The sequence below is a fragment of the Pteropus vampyrus genome, unplaced genomic scaffold (assembly GCF_000151845.1).
Source record: "Pteropus vampyrus isolate Shadow unplaced genomic scaffold, Pvam_2.0 Scaffold11, whole genome shotgun sequence".
Lineage (NCBI taxonomy): Eukaryota > Metazoa > Chordata > Mammalia > Chiroptera > Pteropodidae > Pteropus > Pteropus vampyrus.
The window spans coordinates 13079982-13101462 of NW_011888792.1; the positions used below are offsets into that span (position 1 = coordinate 13079982).

Consider the following 21481-nt stretch of genomic DNA (forward strand, 5'->3'; position numbering starts at 1 on the left):
GATAATAAAATTAAAGATGTGCATCCCTCATGACCCAGCAATCCCTCTTCTAGATATAAACCTATAGAACGTCTCATATATATGGATAAGAAGTCATTTACAAGTGTTCACTGAAGCACTGATTGTAATACAAAAAAAATTGGACACTAAATTGTCTATCTGTCTTGTAACAGACAAACCGTGGATTATTTCTTAGAATACCACAAAGAAGTTAAAATAATAAATCATAGCTACATATGTCAAAAATAATGAGTGAAAAAAAGAAGTTTTAGAAGGTTAAGTACATTATATCTTTTATATAAATTTTAAATATACATAGATAATAGATGTATACAAGTGTAGTAAAAATATAAACATTTACATGGAAATGCTCACATCAACTTCAGGATAGCAATTACCTTTGGTGGAGAAAAAAGAGGACAGGATCGGGCATGGTTAACATATTTTTTTTATAAAGGAAATATCTGAAGGCAATGTGGCAAAATATTACTACCAATGTAAATTTCGGTGGGACTTCTGATAAACTACCTTTTATATATATTTTTTTAATTTTATTGATAAGAATTTTAAAGCTATGTCCTAAGACAAATAGAACAAGAGCAAAGGAGAAGAGATTGCACAGGTGTTGATCTTGAACTGATGTCAGAAGCGACCGTCGCAGTCAGCATATGGACCTTATTTAGACAAGTTATTTAATCCCTCAACCTGTTTCTCTCATCTCGGGTTCCTGGAATAAGTTGTCACAGCTAAGCTCTAAATTTACCCCTAAAACTCACTATCAGTCAAGACAAAAAGGCAAACGCATTGTGGCTTGTGTTCTCATTATTAGATAAAAGAAAATACCAGTTCAACTGGAAATATAGATTATTCTTCTATCACTGAATTTTCCTGAGGATCAGGAGATAATTCTCCATGGATGTCTCTCATTCCTATACAGATTGGTTCTTCTGAGCAAAGGATATTGTTGAATAGCAAACAGCTTTGGAAGCTAGACAAAGTATTTTTCTCTAGAGAGATCTAGAAATGTACCTCCTAAGACATGTCACAAGGCACAAAAGATAAAGCCCTTTCCTTCCTCTCTAGAGAGACATTTGCTTCTCTCTCCCTCGCCCCTTCTCTCCCTCTCTTCTCTCTCTCTCCTTTTCTCCCAGAGGCTTGTGGACATGCCAGCATCCCTATCAAAGGCTTAATCTAGCTTCAGGCTTCCTCTCCTGTGATGCAACTTACCACATACATGCGCAGGTAACATCTAGCTCTCATCATACTGCCTTATGGAAACTGAGGTATAGGGAACTGACATAAGATATTGCTCTGGTTGCTGCTTTTACTGTGAATAATAAACCATCTGTGTCTTTGCCCCAAGGGTCTTGTATCTTGTGTGTCTGTATGTGCATGTGTATGCACATATATTTGTATAACTGGCAGGCTAACTTGTTACAAGATTGTGAATAGCATAAAACCTCAGATCCTTCACAGTTCTGACTTAGCAAAGAGGAGCAAAATGAAAGGCTCTGAATAATATAATGGAAATGTCTTTAAAACATGATTTCATAATAAATACAGAAATAGTCTTCCAAGGACACTTCTTATATCAAGCCTCTGTAGCCTCTGTAAAAATTTTGGGTCTAACAATGCAAAGAAAGAAACATCAGAGCAAAACATTAGATTCAGAAAAATATTTCAGTGGAAATTTAAGATAATATGGTTCAGCTCTGTTTCTTCTTGATGATCTAAAGATACAGGAATAAGACTTACAGTGCTTAGAGAATTTAGTGTTTAACAAACAAACTATTTTTTACTTTCTCTAACATCAGATATTACAAGAGCCTTTTATAAATGCTGTCTCGTGCAGTTCAAAGTTGAGCTATCTGATGATTTCTGAAAATCTCAAAATCTTTGTATATAGAGAGATTCCTATGTAATTAATATGTTGTTGATGTTAGCCACCCATCATTCATTGTCTCATCTTCTTGAAACAACTCAGATTTTGGCTTGAGGATTCATCCTTTCTCCATTCTCAGGTCATGTGGTCTGGATGGGGCTCCGACCTCCACTCTAGACTAGGACTAGGTTACTAGGTTACTAGGTTACTAGTCCTAGGCCAATCGGTACATCTCATTTCCCATTTCTCTGGTTTAGAGGTAAGCCATTCTCTGAGAGTGAACCTCAGGACTTGGCTGGGAATGCTGGGTCAAGGACTCTCTTTTCTGCTGTAATTGAACCTGGAAGGATGAAGCTCTGGAACAGATGCAAATCATCTTGTGACCATGAGAGAAAAGTCAGTCTAAGAATGGAGTCAACACAAAGAAAGCTGAGCCAGGAGAAGGAGAGAAAAAGAGAAACAAGATCCTGAAGGCATCATTTGCGTACCTATGTCCACCTATGCCCGAAACCTTAGCAATTCTGTATTCTTCAACTACATGAACCAATACACCTCCTTTTTGGCTTAACTCAGTTTCAACCAGGTTTTCTCTCCTTTCAACAAAAGAGTTAAAACTGATTCACTTTGAGGTTTAGATGCCAGACCTGCAAGATTCTGAATTTTTGGAATAAATATTTAGAATGCTTTGAATATTGTCCAGATTGAAAAACCCAGAGTTCTGTGACATAGAGTTTAGGGGAAAAAAATTGGTTCCGAAAAAGTTTTAAGAATTGTTGTCCTTTAACAGAGTCTCAATGAAACAGTGTAGAACCTGGACGTTAGTGGATCTATGGAAATGAGTTTCTAGTTAAATATATTCAATGTTATGTCAACCAAAGATAAACTTGGAAAACATAGGTTATGGGGAAAAGGGAACAAAACACAATCATTTTTAAGACTTGTAGGATTGGGGGTTTGACATAAATGGTAATTTGTATGCTTATATTCAGGTTGAAACATTTGAAATTTACAGTTTCATATACTTCAATCAAATAACAAGGTAGAGAAAAGTCCACATTATTTTCTCTTCCAGATTTTTTTAAACCAGAGAATAATATACTATATTGAAAAAAGGCCCAATCATTCATTTCTCTTATCTAATTATTCTTGTTTTGCATTTAGGACAACCAAATGTGCTACATTTTTCATTTTTTTAATTTTGCAATTTCAAAACAGTTTTTATAAAAGGAGTTCATGAGCTAATGCAATATTCACTCACCTGCATGTTATACAGGGGTTGCTTTGGCGCATTAACTTCCCTCAGCAGACGATGAGATATGTCCCTTAATTCTAAAAGTCTACACACAAGCTGAGGTTGCAGAAGTCTGGCCACTGATTTGGAGGATTTGGATATGCTGTTTAATCCTTGAATTAATGTCCCCCGGTTGATCTTGGCTAGAGCAACAGCCATTCTGATTTTGGATGTTTTTTGCATGGGTTCTTTTTTCTGGAAAATAAGTCTTTGAAAAGTGACTGATGTGTGATTCTCCAGTGAATTATTAAAATCTACTTCAGGCAGAGACCAAGTACCACATAATTGTACATTGTGCATGGTCCTGAGCATATGCTCAGTGTCCAATAATTATATCCCACTTTCCATAACAACTCACTGACCACCTCCCATGTACTTAAATCTTTATATGACTATATGAATTTTTCCTTAGGATAAATATCCAGAACTTACATTACTAGCCTAAACATAAACGTTTTAGTTTTCTCTCTGGGTTTATATTTTTGCACTGATATTTTTAAAAGAGCTCTTTCAAAAATAAACAATTCAATCAATAATTCTTATTTGAAACTTACAAATATTTTCCAAGTTTACTTTAACATTTTTAAATGATAAAATATAGCATACATACATAATAGACTATACAATTTAAAGAAAAATAAAACAAACACCCTATATACTAATCAACAAACTTAGGAAACATTTACTTCTAAAAACTTCAAAACTTCCATGAGCATTCTGATAGGAAAAAAATTGTGGCATTACCAAAACACATATAATGTAGTTCTCTGCTCTACCAGAAAGTGAACCACAGAGAAATTACTTAAGAGGTTAGACCTCATTCTAGGCAACAGACAAGTATAGTTTCCATGATTCATTTAAGTAATGTTATAGGCTTTTCTGGCATTTTAGTATAAGCAACTTTGAGTCTCTGTTTTTTGAGTTAAAATATGTAAGTATAAAACATCTTTTAAATGGACTTCTCGGTCTACAATGAACATCATATATTTGTTGAAGAGCTAATGTGCTATATATTTTAAATACTTCAACTTTTAACCTGAAGTAATAATTTTATTGCTGTTTTTCTCATCAAAGTTCAGTACATCTCATACTGTTTAGCATTTGCTACTGGAGATGAACAAAAGCTGTTGTAGCTTTTCAACAAGGGTGCATTTCTGCAGCATCTGGTGTCCTAATGTGGTTTAATCTGTTACTTTCTGGTGTAAGTCCTATTAGCCCACCAGTGGTCTTAACCCTCCTCATCAATACTAATAATAGAGAATGCAATCTAAGTTGTGGGCTGTTACTATTGCTGCAATTCCAAGTCACTTTAGAACAGAGCAGTCCTTACAGGGCAGTTATATGGTAGGTAGAGCAAACAGAATAACATGAGGTACAATAATAATATCACTTGATATTATTATTTACCTTGGTCGTGAGCATACTGGGGAGAAAAAACACGTTGTCTGCAGTATCCAAAGCTCCTGCACATACAGATTCAATTTCTTTTGTAACCTTATGCTTTGCTGCTGTTGGGGCCCAGGGCAGGCCACCCCAAATTATCCCGAAAACAGCATATTGATCATTTTGAATTAAAGTTATTTAAGAAACTACCAGTGCAAGAACGACTCTGATCTCTCTTTCTGTCTCCCTGAAAGCAGGAGATAAATCTACTATGTGAAAAGTGCTCTCCCTACACCTGGAGTCTAACAAGAGTGACATTTTCACCAGAGTTAGGGAATTCAGGGCTGAGAAATGCATATAAACGAATCTTTGTTTTGTCTTGTTTTTACTAATTTACTACCCAAGCCCAAACTTTGCTTAGATTTCTCACTAATGAGCACCCAAATTTAAGTTTCTTTATCCTGTCAACTCTTCACATATTTATTATTTGTCTCAAAGGTATAAAAAGCTGCCTACTTTGATCATTTCTCTGAGTATAATTTACAGCCTTCTGTGTACACGCATTAAAATGGTTATTCTCCTGTTAATCTGGTCTTGTGCCAATTTTATTATTTGTCCAGCCATAAGAACTCAAAAGGAGTAGAGGAAGGAATTTCTCCTCCTCTATACTACACAGACTCTTCCTTTCAACTCCTTCTAAAGGTGGAGCAGCTAGAATAAGTTTGGTTTTACTTCTGGCACAACTTACTGTGCTTTCTCTTATTATAATTTATAATCATAAGGTGAGGGCCATCTTGCCAGGGCAAACAGGAATGAGAAATGTAGTTGCACCTTTACTGAAACCTCGTATTCACGGCCATTTAGTGTTTAAGGGCCCTTCATTTTTGCAGCAAAACATTAATGTTCTGCAGTCTCCTTCTCTTTATTTTTTAAGTTTCTTTACAAAATCTTGGTGATCTGTACATGTTGGCCCGGATTCACTGACTTTATACATGTATTTCTGTTAATCAATCTTGATTAATTTCCCCATACACTATACTAGATTGATTCATTCAACTTCCCCTTTTATAAAATTGTCTTCCTAAATTTTTATTTCTGTAGATAAAGAAGGCTATTTGTAATTGACAATCTGTTCATCAAAACTCTCCTGTAAGGTTCACATAATGTGTTGAGCAAAATACAGCATTTATTATAAACAATATTTTTAAAAATTCAAGTGTGCATTACATTAATGCTTTAGCAGACTTTGTGTTACCTTTCTAATTTTAGTCTCATCATGAATTCATGGCTTTTTGCAACAGATTTAACCTGTTCCTAATTAATATCATTTTTGTTTTCTTTAATGCTCAAATGGTTAAATTTGAAGACTGTTCTTCCCTTCATGGTTTTTTAAATGTATTTCTTTTTTGGTACTTTCCTAGATACCTCTGAAAGAATTATTACTTCTGACAGTAGAATGTTTCTGACCACCTTTATCTTCTCTGACACAAAACACGGAATCAACTTGTTCCCAAGAAGACCATTAATGCTTTTAAGAAGAATAGTATTATAAAACAAATCTGGGCACTGGGGTGCATGTTCTGTGGTCCCTTATGTTTCTGGGAATATGAAGGTGATCACTGAGGACAGCTATTTACATTCTTTTAAATGCAGAATCAGCCATTCTTCTTTTAAAAAAAATAAGTCAAGAGTTTATGATGATGAGTCTAGTTAGTTACTTTTTAAAATTAGCTCTAGTAGCAAATTTTTTAAATAAATTATTTTCTCTTTTTTTGAGCTAACAGTTTTTCCTTTTTGTCCATTACCTATGCTATATATTTTCTTACCACACCATGTGTGTAAATTGAAATGTTGACCTCAAATTAACAAATCCTTATTTCTTTTCCCTCATTTTATTTTTTATTCTTGACCTAAGCATCCTCAAATTGGTCGCAAAGCGTGCAAGTTTCAATAATTCTTTTGTCATCACATCATCTGAGCACACCGCCAAATGTCAGAAAAGAAATTCTAACTCCCAACCACCACCAACCCCTCAGAGACACACAAAGGTACTTAAAGACTATTTACCAAAAGAAACTTAGCATCAGTTAATAAGATTGGTTGAAGAATTCTGCTCCAGAATTCTCTATTTGAGCTCCATTCTTTGAATATATATCCTGTTTTCTCTTTTCTTTTTTCTAGAACCATGCTCATTTCTCTATCATCAGCAGTTTTAATGCTGGTCTAGTTTCTATTACATCAGCTTTTTACAACCCTACACCTACAAAACCAGACTGTCAGCATATCTTATTCAACTGTTTCTCTGAATAGTCCCAGAATTTGACCACTTCTCATTGTCCCAGTACCAACACTCAGTCCATTATATTTATATACCACCATCACCTCTTCTCCCAACTAGTAAATTAGCCTCCTCAATAGTCTCCCTGCTTACATTCTTATCTATTCTCATTCTTTTCCTCAATACATCAGCCAGAAAGTTACAACGAAAACTTATATCAGATCATAGCTTGATTTTCTGCTCAATCACTTCAGTGGCTTCCTGGTACACTCAATGTAAAAGCCAAAGCAAACGCAACAGTCTACCAAGCCCTACAGAGCTTCTCTCTTCTTTACCTCTCTGGCCTCCTCATCTTTCTCTTTCCTTTCTCTCCTCATTATTTGGTGACCTCAGGGACTTTGCACTTGCTATGCCTTTCGATCCCTCAAGGATACCAAGGTTTACTCCCTCGCTTCCTTCAAGCCTTAATTCAAGAGTCACCTCTCAGGTCTTAACCATCAATTGTTCTCTCTATCCCTTCTCTGCTATATTTTTTCTTCTCCTGAAGACCTACCATTAACATAATAGTTTATTTTCCTTGTTTATTGTTTTTCTGCTTGACTAGGATGTAAATTCTATAACAGTGTTTTATATCCATCTGGCTCACTCATTTTTCCCCAGTGCCTAGAATAGTGTCTGGCGCATAGTAGATGCTCTATAAATGTATGTTAAAATGAATGAATGAAGAGTATCAGAAAAATGTAACAAGTTAATATGAGGAAATATCAGAGAAATATACCAAATATTAAATTAGAAACTGCCCAGAAAGTTTTCAGTGCACAATGTGCTCTGTAACTTTCACAATGATAGAGCCCCACCAGGAAAAAAAAAAAAAAACCTCGCCAAAGACAAAAATATAATTGAATTAAAGAACATTCTAGTTACAGTCCTGCTCTCATATTTAGAAACCCCAATAACAATACAAATAATTTCCAGACATCATTGGTGCTTCCCCAGCAGTTTTTGTCCTGCATGTTTAAAAAAAAAAGAAAAGAAAAGAATTCAGAAAAGTATATTTACAGATGTAAAAATCTGAATTTTGCATGGATTCTAATGTTCTGTCTATAATTCCCAATTTTGTAGTACACAGTTAAGTGCAAGGTAATTACAGGATAAAACACATAATCATTTTTCATAATTAAACCCCACAAAATGGACCCTATTTGCTATGAATGATTTCTCTCATTCAAGCAAAGATCACTTGAATTAAAAATTTTTAATTCTCCAATTGTAGCATGCATTTTTTGTTTGTTTAAACTTAAAGGTTTACTATTTTAAGTCTTCACAACCTCATATGAAAATCATTTGCAGCGTGCAACTGCAAACCTTTAAAACTTACTTTTTACTAAAGGAATGCTGAGGCCCTTGGGGTCCGGGCTGCTTGGGAGGGAGGGAGTAAAGAGTACAGGATCTCAGAAACCACAACCTCAAGCCACGATTCTACAATTAACATACCCCAGGTCTCAGAAAAAAAATTGTTTTCTTCAAAATCTTTAGCCATGAAGAACTATGAAATAACCATTTTTCTGGGTAGATTCCTCTATAAAAATTCCACCATCCCTTCGTTCATTTTTTTTTTTTTTGCTCCAGACCAGCAAGATGACCTTTTCTTAAATAAATAAATGACTAAAATAATAATTTTTAAAAAAGATTTAAGTATTAATCACAAAATTTAGAGATTTAGAATACAACACAATTAATAAAGTCCTCTAAGTATTCTTAAAATCATTCTTTCAGTATGCTTGGGAAGTATGTGCAGTCGTGGAAATAATAAAATTTGCATCATTTACAATCTGACCTTTCAAAAATAATACAGTTAACAATGGAGCATTAGCATTGTTTTCTGGATAATTTTTTTTGAAGAGCAAATAACTTCAATGTATTATAATATTCCCTAACTAACTACTCAAGTTTCCTGCCAATCTCAGCAATACATTCTTCAAAGTAAATGGTGGAAAAAGAACAATATTTAGTGTTTGAAAATGAAGTTCCTTCAACTATGTTTATATTCTTCCCTGAGTGGGGTAAAGTTCTTTTAAGTAAATGACTTCAGTGAGTTGGAAATGGGAACTTAGAATTCTCTTTGGGGATCAGAATATCAGTCTATTTCACCAGAAAACATGCTATGGCTCTAGTAATAATGAAGCTATGCACAGGGTAGGAAGAAATGAAGGGAACTGTAAGGAAAGTTGCAACTGTAAGGAAAGTTTGATTAAACAAAACCCCAATTTTTCTAATGTTGGCAATGGTGGGAGAATCACACCTGGAAAGGCATCAGAGCTTCTGATGCCTGTCTTTGGCTCCCGAAGATTCATCTTGAAGCTCTCTAAATAATTACTGCCACTACTGTGCCAGCCTTAACCACTTTACATCCTAGACCAAGCATAGTCACCTGCCCATCTCTTTCCTTAATACTCCAGAGCATAGCCAAGAAAAGTCTCCAATGTTTCAAAAAAATTTATATACCAAGACCAGGGGAATGCAAAGAGGGGAAGGAACTAGACATCAAGTCTAAGATATGGAATGACAAAATCCGGTTTGACTTCTGGAGCTTTCAAGCTTTATCCTATTCTACTTAGAAATACGATGTCATCTGGACATCATCTTACCTCTGTACATCCAGATATCTACATTTCAGTATCACCTCTCCCCAAAGTCTAAATCTAAGACCCATCCCATTTATTAAGATTTATTTGACATTCTGAGAACATAATGTTTTATACTTTTTGGCTTAACTGACTGCTTCCTTTGGACTATTATTCCCTGTTCCTGTCCATTTACATTATCTCTTTCTTCACCGTGAAAGCTCCTGATCATCCGCTGAAATTCACTTTAAGCATCCTTCCTCCATTAAGCCTTCTCTGGCCACTCTTGGTAGTGATTTATTCCTCTAAACTGAATATACATCTTATCATATTCCAATGCAACTACTTGTTTACAACTCTGTCTCCCTTAGAGTAAGTTTACTGACTGAAGGAATCCTATCATGTTTATCTCCATATTCCCTCTTCCCAGATCCAGGTAATAAGTATTAACGTATTTGGTAAATGTCCAATGCCTAGTTGTCTAAATAAATGGTTAAAGGTAGTTCTAATACCTCTTCTCTGGAATGAAATATATAGCCTTTCTGGTTATTGTTACTCAGAGTGCTTTTTGGTTACTGTTACTCAGAGTGCTTTTTGTTTATTCCAGGTTTTGGCTATGTTCCTCATATTTGACATTTCCAAAAGTCTGATATCTGGATAAATAGATGGTTGCTGTTACCATGTAACTTTACAACATATTCCATTCTAACTATGGTCAAAATGACTGAAACAACACTCTTCCATTAAGAGCAGTGTTCTTTTGAATAAATTGGGTTACTTGTGTCCCCTAAACAAGATGTTACTTTTTCCTGACCATATATGTCTCTTCACAATTCTCTACCTAACCCCTCTTCTGATCCCAGTATGTCTCAGATCCTTGCTGGAACAAACATTTAAACATATACATGTATACTTTGTTAAATTTACATCGCTATTTTCTTTCCACATTAAAATGCACACCCATACAATACTTATCTTTCCATTGTTATAATTTAGGTCAGTTAGGTTTTTTTCACTGATTTAATTGCCATAGATTTTAATTAAAGTATAACTAGGTATTTTTCTGATTTTACATTAAGCAAATTTTAACTACATTGCAATTGTGACTATAAGAGAGTTCTAGATTTCTAATCTAATAACTCAGTGACTGTCTTTAAACTTATCTTTCTACTTCACTTTTACATCTTCATTCTCTTCCAATGAGCATGAGTTGAAATTTGTATTTCTGGGGTGAAGTTAATGTTTTCCTAAACTTCAAACACTGATCTCAACATCAAGCATTAAATAATCGGCATGATACAAAAAATATACTTTTTATAATCCTTTTCAAAGGTATAAAATCACATTACCTGATTAGATTGTGATAATCTTAGGATGGTGGGGAATTCATCTTTAAACTCATCTATAAGGTCCATGATTGCTTTCTGGATCCCCTCAACTAAGACAAAAAGAAGTTAAAAAAAAAAAGGCTTTAATTAAAAATATCCTCTAACCATCATTCAAAAGAACATGGGTCCATTGCCTAGGTGACTAAGAAAATCAAGCAAACCCTAGAGGACTTGATTCCCAGTTTCCTGCACCCACATCCCCTTTATAAGATTGTGTATTACTTCTTCCAGAAAAGTTCTTCAACACCTGCCCGCATATCCACCCAACAGGTTTGATTGGCATGATGAGTTCTTGCTTGGATTCCTAGTGCTTGGCAAGCTTGAAGGCCTAGGCAATGCTTGTCTTTCTCTACCATTAGTGAGGGATGAGGGCAGCCTTCCACTCAGGAAAGCAGGCAAAGATGCTCACTGCCAGAATTCTTTGTTACTGCACAATGGGCCTCTGAGGACTTGCTACAGAATCTTCTGAAATCACTATGGCAGTGAGAAGGCTGTGTTTGGAGGTACAAAGGGAGGATAAAGGGGATTGAAAAATGAACCACACTAAGGAGTTCTACAATATAAATTGAATTTTGTCCCAATTTCTGCAGTGATACCTCAATTAGTGGATCATTTGAGAACAAAGCTCCCTTTGAAAAGAGCTGGCATATGCTTTAAAAGAAATGCTTCACATGTGATGCCAAGTGGGAAAGAACACCAGCAGTAAATTCAGAAAGACTTTTGAATAGATAGTTTTTCTTTACCCAAATGAGGATCACTTTGTCAAACCCAGGCAAAATTGTGAAGTCTTCAGTTTGTCTTCTTTACTTTTTTCATCTTTTTCTCTCATACTTTAAATGATCATTATTTTCCCCTTATCAAATCTGGGAAGAACTGCATATCATGCAGACTTAGTTATATTCTAGTGTGAATGAGCTGAGTTGGTTAACTCAAATCCCATTTTAATTTGAAGTCTTTATATTTAATTGTAGCTAGATGGTTTTCCTCAGCAAGCATAAACTGGTCACTAGAGGTCTACTCGTGGGAAGTGTTTGGAAAAAAAATGTTCATCAGACAGCTCCTCTAGCTGTCTGATGCTCTTAGATCTATGTTCCAGTTTCCCAGAAATACAGGAGATAGACAAACAACTTAAATTGGTGCTTCACAAACTGTAGTGAAGAACCAATACTTTTGTAAATTAAAAGTGGATTATCCAAAAAAACAAACAAAAAAAATGAAACGTATATAAAAAAGAAAGGCAATTTTTAATTTATTTTTAAATAACTACAGAATCTAATAAAACTATCTTTTCTTTTTAAAGCTTCTGGTTTTTCTATTAAGGAAGTTTTTCCAGACCCTAAGTTATACATAGAGTCTCCTAAATTTTCTTCTCTTTTCTTTCTTCAAAATTTAATTCATTATTTAAAAATTTTCAATCCATCTATGATTCATTTTTAATAAGCTGTTATTCTCTTCCATCTGAATATCCAATTGTTTTAGTACCACTGATAAAATAAACCATTGTTTTCTCATTGATATGAAATACCACTTTTATTACACACACACAACAAACACATACACAAACACACACAGGGATATATATTGCAAACTATTTCTGAACTTTCTATTCTAGTCCACTGATCTATTTGTCTATTTCCATATACTTACAATAGTAATTTGACTAGAGTTGCTTTATAGTATGTTTTATTTTCTGTTAAGGAAAGTCTCTGTCACTCTTCTTTTTCATTACATTCATCATATCACTCCATATTCAGTATCATCAGGAAAAGATCATTTTATCACTTTTTCCATGTCTATACCAATTATTTTATTATCGTATTTCACTCACTGCATTCACTAGGACTTCCAAAACAAAGCTAAGTAATAAAGATTACAGTAGGAACACCTAATTGAAAATGTTCCTTTTTTCAATTAAAATGGCATCAATATTTTACTGCTTATGAAAAATCAACAGCAAATGTTATTCTAAACAATCGTTATCATATTTAGTTTCCTTCTATTCCCATTCTGATTTTGTTTGTTTTTACTGGGGATGATTGCTGAATTTTATCAACTTCCATTTCATAATCTATGAATATAATCACTTTTCCTCTTAATTTGTTGATATAATAAATTATGTATTAACTTTCCTGATATAGGAAACATCATAGCATTCCTGAAAAAGAATATGTACTTGAATGTAGGGTATTATTCCTTTGATATTTTGCTAGGCTTCATTTGCTAAGATTTTATTTACACTTTTTTCAACTAAATTCATAAGTGAGATTAGTTCATGGCTTTCTTTTTTATACTTAACAGATTAGTATTTAATTTATGCACATATAAACTGAGAAGGCTTGCATCTCTCAGAAGTACCTGGAACAATATCAGAATTATTTGGAATTCTTTTTTCTCTATTTTCCTTTCCTTTTTTAAAACAGAGGTATAACTTACATACAGTAAAATTCCTTATCCTCTTTTTTTTTTAATGCTAGCAAGAACTCAGTTGTGGAACTCTTTGATCCTGATATTTTTTAAAAGCTACATTTACCAACTTTTAAATTTCAGATATGTCCATTTGTGTATTAAAAATTTCTTCTTCTCGGACAGTTTTGATAATTTCTGTTTTATTAGGAAATCTTCTTATATAAGTGTTTCAATTATGTTATTACAGAGTTGCATCTAATTGTTTTAATCTTCTGGGTCTATATTATTTCGAATCTTAAATATTTTTCTTACTCCTTTTTCTTTAATGCATGCTCAAGATAAATTTAAATGTGAAATTTCCTTATTTTTAGTCTTTCTTCTTTAATAATAAAAGTACTATGGATCTATCTTTCATTTTTATTCCATAGATTTTTGAAAGACTTCTTTTCAATGCTTCTTTGATTTCCTCTTTGCTCCAAGGGCTATCATAATTATGTTTTATAATTTCCAAGTAATTAAGATTTGATACTCTGTTATTACTTATTTCTAATTGGTTAACTTTTAAATCAGAGAATATGGCCTATAAAAATCTCTATTTTTCTGATTTGAAGGTTTTCTTTGTGGCCAACTACATGATCAAATTTTCATAAATGTCCTAAGTCATATAAAGAAAGCATATGTTTACTCAAAGAATGTAAGAATATAATAAATGTGTTTATTGATTATATTATTCAATTCTTTTATAGCCCACAAATATTTGCCTATTAACACTATTATTGAAAAAGAAATGTTAGACTCTTTCACAGATTGTATTTTCATCAAGTTTTCCTTGCATTTTTCATTGTTTCATATTGTATCAAGTACTACCAAGGATATGGAGCTCAAATTCTCATACACTGGTAATAAGAATATAAGCTGGCCTACCTACTTTGGAAAACAATTAGTATTATCAAGTGCAATTAAAGATATGCATAGCTATGACCACCAATTCCAATCCTAGAAATATCCCCACTTACACCTGGAGACATATACTAGAATGTTCTCTGCTGCACTAATTTTAACATCAAGAAATTGTAAGCAACCCAAACATCCATCAACTATAAAAGAAATAAATAATACATCTATAATGGTTACTATACAGCAATAAAAATGAATTAGAGCTACATGCAACATTGTGAATAAATCTCAGGAATGTAGTAATTTTGAATGAGAAAAAGCAAGATACAGGAAAATAAAGCACTGCAAGATTCCATTAATATATAAAGTTCAAAAACAGTAAAAACAAAGCAATATATTCGGAGTACACATATATGTAGTAAAACTACAGAGAAAAAAGCAAGGGAATGATAAATGTAAAATTCAGGATAGTGGTTGTTATCTCTGAGGGAAGGATAAAGAGATGAGATTGGATGAGAGCACATGAGAATTTTTAAGGTATTGGTAACATACTTTTTCTTAAACTTAATCATGTGTACAGATATCAATGGACTATAATTCTTTATGCCTTATAACAATTTATAAATACATGTATCTTCTCAATATTAATGAAAACAATTAAAATAATCTGATGAACAAATTACTGTAACAACTTTAGTGGAAAATTATCATTAAAGACTATTCCAGTAATAATGGTAAGGAGACTCTTTGATTCATTCAATCTTTATCCAGCACCTACAATGTGTCATCGCTGTTCAGCACTGGGGTTGAATAGTGAACAAAACAAACGAAAACTCTTGCTCTATTGGAGCATATATCAGACTCAAACTATTTATTTGCTATTTTCTATGAACCTACAAAAGCCATTTCTTTCATTAATAACTCACTTAGATTTTGAGATGAATATGTCACAACTGCATTTTATACAGTGCTTGAAAACATTAACTACATATGATTTAAAATATTCCTCTGATTGAAAAGATCTTATTTTAGCCTTAAAAAATGTTATGCTATAAATTTATATTTTAAACTAAAATATTTTTTCTTCTTACATCAACTCCGTGGTCATCACCGTCCAATAAGGGTTTTTGAGTAGATACCTATCTCCTGATAGACTCCTCCACCTTGGGAACGGGAAAACTATAATTGAAATATTTTAAGAAAAGCAATATTAAATACATTTAAATACATATTAAGTATATTTAAGTATCCATAATCTGCCTTATGGATTCTTATGGCCTTTGGTTAGAAGTCTTAGGTTTATGTACTTATGGTGTTACGTCTGCAGAACACAACTAAAAATATAGATTTTGTATTTCGGTCCTTTCACTATGGTCATAGAATGTATAACTTAATTGCCTAGATACTTCAGCAGATTTCCCTGGTCAAACCAATAATGTTCGAACATAATGAAAAAGAAAACTGGTTATTTCATGTAATTCTACATAATTATAAAAAAAAATTGTTACGTTCACTTACATTGCTAAAAATGAAAACACTAAAGGATGCATTCCACTCTTTCTTTTGATTCAACACTTTGACTGCAAGTCGATGACACCTCTTTAAGGCTGAGCCTAGGCAAGACATAATTCACCATGTGCAAATTTATCTAAACTCATGAGACTACATTTGCTTTCAGCCAGTACCCATCAATCCTCCTAGGTATTTCTAAGTTACTTTGTACAAAAATAATCCTTGCATGTTAAAAATGTATAAGTTTCTCACAGTCCTAAATTGTGACATGTATATTAATAACAATGCCCTTTATTTTTAAAAAAATTTTCCTGGACAATGTTTAAATTCTATCTGCCTAATTTGTGGTTTTTATTCAAATTTTTTACATGAAAAAGTCTATAAATCTCAAAACTAAATATGTCCAATATATGTTTTCTAGGCAGAGGAAACTGAATGGTTATGCTCCACACGTGTTACTATCTGTATATATGAATGATGAACCAGACTCTGAGGAATTTAGAAATTATCCCCAAACCAGCAAGTGGCAGAGCAAAGACTCTTGTCTAGATTCTCTTTTCAAAATTTTGACTTCTTTTCACCACACACACTACCTCTCTTAGAGTGAGTGGCTTTCAAGACCGAGGAGAAAAGTGAAAAAATAACAATAGGAGAAATGCTCTAGTCTATTATGGATGGCTTTCACCTTTTCAATCAAAATCTGAGTGTCCACTGTATGTCAGGCACTTGGGATACAAAAATGAACAAAAAGATCCTTGATCTAAGTAAAGGAGCACACAGTATTATAAAACAGACACATTCAAAGACGATTACAATAAAATATTATAAAAGCAATAACACAAACATGTGGAGGATGTTACCTATACAAGCAAGAGCAAGGGCACCATTTCAAGTGGCCAAAGTTAGACACGGTTTTATTTGATAAACACGTCAGGCACTGTGCTGGAAACCAAGGACAATGGTTTAAAAAACAACAACAACAACAACAGACAGGAACCCGTTGCTCTCGTGGAACTTGTGTTTCAGTGGGAGGAGAGACAGCAAATGAATGAGGACATCCCTTGTAGTAATACATGCTACAATAGAAACGAAATAGAGCAATGCACAGACAAGACTCCGCCACTACTGAAACTGGAACGTCTAGGGAGAACTCTCATGAGACAATGAGAAACACCTGAGAAGTCGGGGTGGCTGCCACTTCAAATCCTTATTGCTTAACTTTTGGGGCAAAATCACTAAGTTTCTACAAACTTAGCACCTTTATTCTACATAGAGTTTACTTTCAGTCAAAATCTATTGATTTAATTTTCATCCTTCTCAAGTTTAAAAAATACAATTGAAAAATCCCTTTTCTTTCAATAAACAGGGCTGCTCTCGGCAGAGGTTCGCAGGAATCGTGGGGGTAGGGCAGAGGGGCAGCAAAGTTTTGATGGTATCCTCACCTCGACCAGCTCTCCTGAAGTATCCAGATGTGGCTGCAGTGCACCTTGAACCTGTGTAGGTCCAGGTGCTAAGCAGAGGCTGCCAACTCACACTGGCGCTGGGACACTCCCTGCGTATCTCCCCCAGGGCTTTGGTGGCCTGCCTCCTGCAGCCTCTCACCCCGAGCTGCTAATGCAGCATCCCAACACCCAGCTGCTCCTAATTCCTAACACTCGGCACTGGAAGCCTTCAGCAGGTCCTCACAGGCCCCGCAGCACGTGCTGTGACGTGTAACATGGACATGTGAGGCGCAGGGCAGAGCAAGCCAGGGGAAGCATGGGACAGAGGGGAGGCTCCAGAGTCGCTTGAATAGGTGTTCTGGTACTTCCAGCCCCTCCAAATAACCCCCACCGGATGTGGCACAGGCACAAAGGGCTGGCTTCTGCTCCAACTCACCACTAGCTTTCCCTAACTCTGGACACCTCTAGAGCTCTTGCACCTGAGACTTCGATGCCATCAGGGAGAACTGCACTCCTGTCTAAAATCAGAGACCCTCAGGCCACAGGGAGTTTGCAACTCTGCTTGTAGAGAAGAGAGAATGGTGCAGCATGTGGTTGGTTTGTGTTAAAAACGAAGGCTCAAGGGACAGGGTCCTGCCATACATCATTTTGAAGAAAATGGATGAGGATTTTAAGAAAAAAGTCTAAGAGCAGTACTTCCAAGATTTAATCTCAAAAGATAACCCCTTTTAATTGTTGTCAACCCCGTATCCCTTATTTTTCGGAGATTTCTTCCCCTTCAATGACCCCCCACTTCCATTCCAAGTATCAAGTTTCTGTTAAATCCAGCAATAATGTGGGGGAAAATCATTTAGAAAAGAATGCAGTAAGATGTGATGTGAATAAGGAACCCCAGGATTAGAAGTCAAGAAGCCTTGGGATATTACTGGAAGGCTTGATCTGACTACCTGTGAGAACTACCTGTCACTCAATCTCTGGCTCAAAAATAATCAGTAAAGCGAGAGAGCTGAGATAGAGAACTCCGGAATTTTGTATCTGACCTTAGAAATTGTCCTACATTATCACAGATAGTCATTGCATATTTTTATAACTGTAATTACAGGAGGATTAAGTCAAAATTAGGACACAGTGCAGGGAATTCAAGGATGTACCTACAGTACACTGGCAAGAAATAAAAAAAAGAATAAATCTCTAAAGTTTGGTTCATTAGGCCATTCGGTTTTTAAAATACAACAAATCAATATAGCAATTCAGAATTGGCCCTTCTTGGTTTGTATACAGAATGCAGGCTGTTGCTAAAATTCTTCAGTGCTTAAAGTAGTAAACAGCAGAAAGACACACACATGTAGATGCCCCTGTTCCTTAGATCTTGCAACTTTCTTTTGTTACTAGCAACAGTTTTCTCTTGCTTTGGTTGTCTCTGCTTCCTTATTTCCTACTTAGAGTAATCCTTTGCATTCTGACCCTGTGGGGATTTTCTTCTAAATCTTTATCACCAAATCTAAGCCTTTTCTGAGTCTTTGTCCTTTTCAAGCTTTACAGTATCCGATGTCATTGATCACACATACTTCTTAGATAGCCTTTTTTTTCCCCTAAAATAATTTCCTATTTTATTTCCTTGACTATTCTCTATGTTTTCTCTTCTTTCTTCCACTATGTTTTTCTCCACACTCTAAAGTCCTATTCTTTATCCTTTATTTCATCAAACTCTATTCCATGGAATCACATCTGAATATCAGCTTAAATTATTATTTCTTGGTAGAAACTTCACAAATCTCTAATTCTGATACTACCCATTGTCCAGAGTTTTCAAAAATATTTGCTGAACAAAATAAAATAAAATCATCAATTATTGAATGTTGACAATCTTAGTATTTAATATATTGAATAAATATTATTAAAATTTTTTATATGAAGTATTCTCAGGTAGGTGATAAATATATAGTACATATAGTACTTGTAAGTCCTGATACCACACTCACTGTATACATATAGTAACGAAGGTTACTATATTTCAATATACATTTGTATATCTTATAATGCTATTGTAAACACTACCATTTTGAGGAAAAGGATTTAAAGCTATGAATAATAATAAAAGTAAGACATACACTATCAATTCCTGAACAATGCCCTGCATCTTTACCATGTGGAAAAGTTCTCAAACTTTTTGGTCTCAAGACCTTTTTGCACTCATAAATTACTGAAGACCCCAAATAGCTTTTGTTTATGTGAGTTATATCTATTCATAACACCTTATTAGCAACTAATACTGAGAAATTTATAAAATATTACTTCATATGGTAGGCAGCCTCTAAGATGACCCCCAATGATTCTTACCTCCTGGTATTCATCCCCTGTGTACTTCCCTCCCCTTGAATATAGGCTAGATTTATTGACTCCTTTCAAAAAATAAAATAGCCAAAAGGATGCAGTGTCATTTTCAAGATTAACATACAAAAAGACTGTGACTTCTGTCTTGTTTATTCTCTCTCTCTTTTTCTCTCAATTTCTCTTTCTTTAGGAAGCTAGCTACCTTGTTGTGAGTTGTCCTATGGAGAAAAACTCATATGACAAGTTCCTCTGATGTCTCTGGCCAGTAGCAGTGAAAAACTGGGTCCTGTCAGTAGCCAGGTAAGTGAGCTGAGAAGCAGCTCCTCACCCAGCCAAATCTTAAGATAGCTGCAGCCCTGCTGACACCTTAATTATAGCTTTGTGAGAGTTCCTGAACCAGACATACTCAACGAGGCTGCACATGGATTCTTGACCACGGAAATGGAGAAATAATAAATACGTACTGTTTTAAGTTGCTAAATTTTGTGGTAATTTGTTACACAGCAATATATAACTAATAGGTTCATTTTTTAATTATTATTTATGCCTACAGCACCTGGTCTTCCTAGGTGGTCTCCTATCCAAGTACTAACCAGGACCGACCCTGCTTAGCTTCCGAGATCAGATACTGGGCTTGTTGAGGGTGACATGGCCATAGACCATGGACTGTGGCTCCACTGGGGCATGAACCCAGGACCTTCTGCGTGTAAAGCAGACGTGCTAACTGCTACACTATGGAACCACGTCCTAATATATGCATTTTAAAATAACAATAAAAACATTTTCTATGAAAAATAATCATGTTTTCCAGAATGAAAAATGTAATGAAATGAGCGATATTGTTCTCATTTTTGCAAATCTCTCTAATATCTAATTTCATAGAAGACACCTGTTTTCTCATGTCTGCTTCTGAATTTAATCTGTTGCAGTACAACATTTTGGTTGAAATACGTGAACAAAATCTAGGCTTACACAGATATGTAGCTGTAAAAGGAAAGAGTATTTTAATAGACTTTCCAGGTAACTGTGAATATTCTTCTTTGATCCTACACCAGCATTCAAGAAGTGGTAGTTTCCTAAAGGTTAGTTGCAATGTAGAAACCATATACCTTGTTAAATTAAAATGTATTGGTCTGTCTTGCACTTTGAATGGATCTTCTACTGGTGAGTGATTTTGTAACATCATGCATTGATCATTTGGATAACATTGGTTCTCTGAGTTATGCAGATCTTCTATTGACACCTTTCATTATACCACTTCCCTCCCCCCTCCCCCCAAAAACCTTTTGTTAATATCACTATCGCTTTTATCAGAAAAGTCTTTAAGTTTGGGGAAGCTTTTGTATTAGTTATCTATTATTGCAAGCAAATTACTCCAAATTTGGCAACTTAAAACAGCAAACATTTATTATCTCACAGTTTCTGTGGGGCAGGAATCCAAGAGTGGCTTAGCTGAGTGGTTCTGATTCAGAGGTTTCAGTCAAGCTGTTGGCTGGGCTGCAGTCATTTTAAGGCTCTACTCAGAGACGTCTACTTCCAAACTCACTCAAGTGCTGTTTGGCAGGCTTCAGAAGGTCCACTTCCAAGTTTATTCACATGGTTGGTTGCAAGCATCAGTTCCTTGCCATGTAGGCCTCTCCATAGGCTGCTTGAGTCTCCTTGTGATATGGCTGCTGGTTTCCCTGCCCCAGGACTACCTCGCAACCTGGCAGCTTATCCCAATGAGAGTGATGAGGGGGATAGGGACAGGGAGAGAGGGTACGGGGAGAGAGAGAGAATAAGCCACAGTCGTTTTATCACCTAATCTCAATATGACAGCTCATCACTTCAGCTACATTCTATTCACTAAAAAAAGTCCAGCCCACACTCAAGAGGAAGGCAACTCAGCTCAATCTCTTGAGGGGAGCTGTATCAAAGACTGTGAAGACATATCTATAAAACCACCACAAGTGGCCAAGCCCATGGTGTCAAATACAAGTTTTCCTAAATTCTAATTTTTGCTTTAAAGCTCAAATTTATTATTGGCAATAAACACTGTTAGTTG

At 34.9% G+C, this 21481-nt stretch overlaps 1 protein-coding gene across 4 annotated transcripts in view; it reads right to left on the bottom strand.

Moving 5' to 3' along the window:
• The window catches only part of SPATA9 (spermatogenesis associated 9), a 56671-nt gene that overhangs the window by 13147 nt on the left and 22043 nt on the right, over positions 1-21481 (bottom strand). For 3 of the 4 annotated variants that reach the window (XM_023523437.1, XM_023523436.1, XM_023523426.1), the window contains 2 exons: positions 10808-10896; positions 3141-3368 (listed from right to left, as the gene is read on the bottom strand). In XM_023523437.1, the coding sequence (XP_023379205.1) occupies positions 3141-3368; positions 10808-10896 (317 nt within the window). Of the gene's footprint in view, positions 1-3140; positions 3369-10807; positions 10897-20983; positions 21150-21481 lie in introns of all 4 variants that reach the window. The other variant, XM_023523441.1, reaches the window with a different exon arrangement.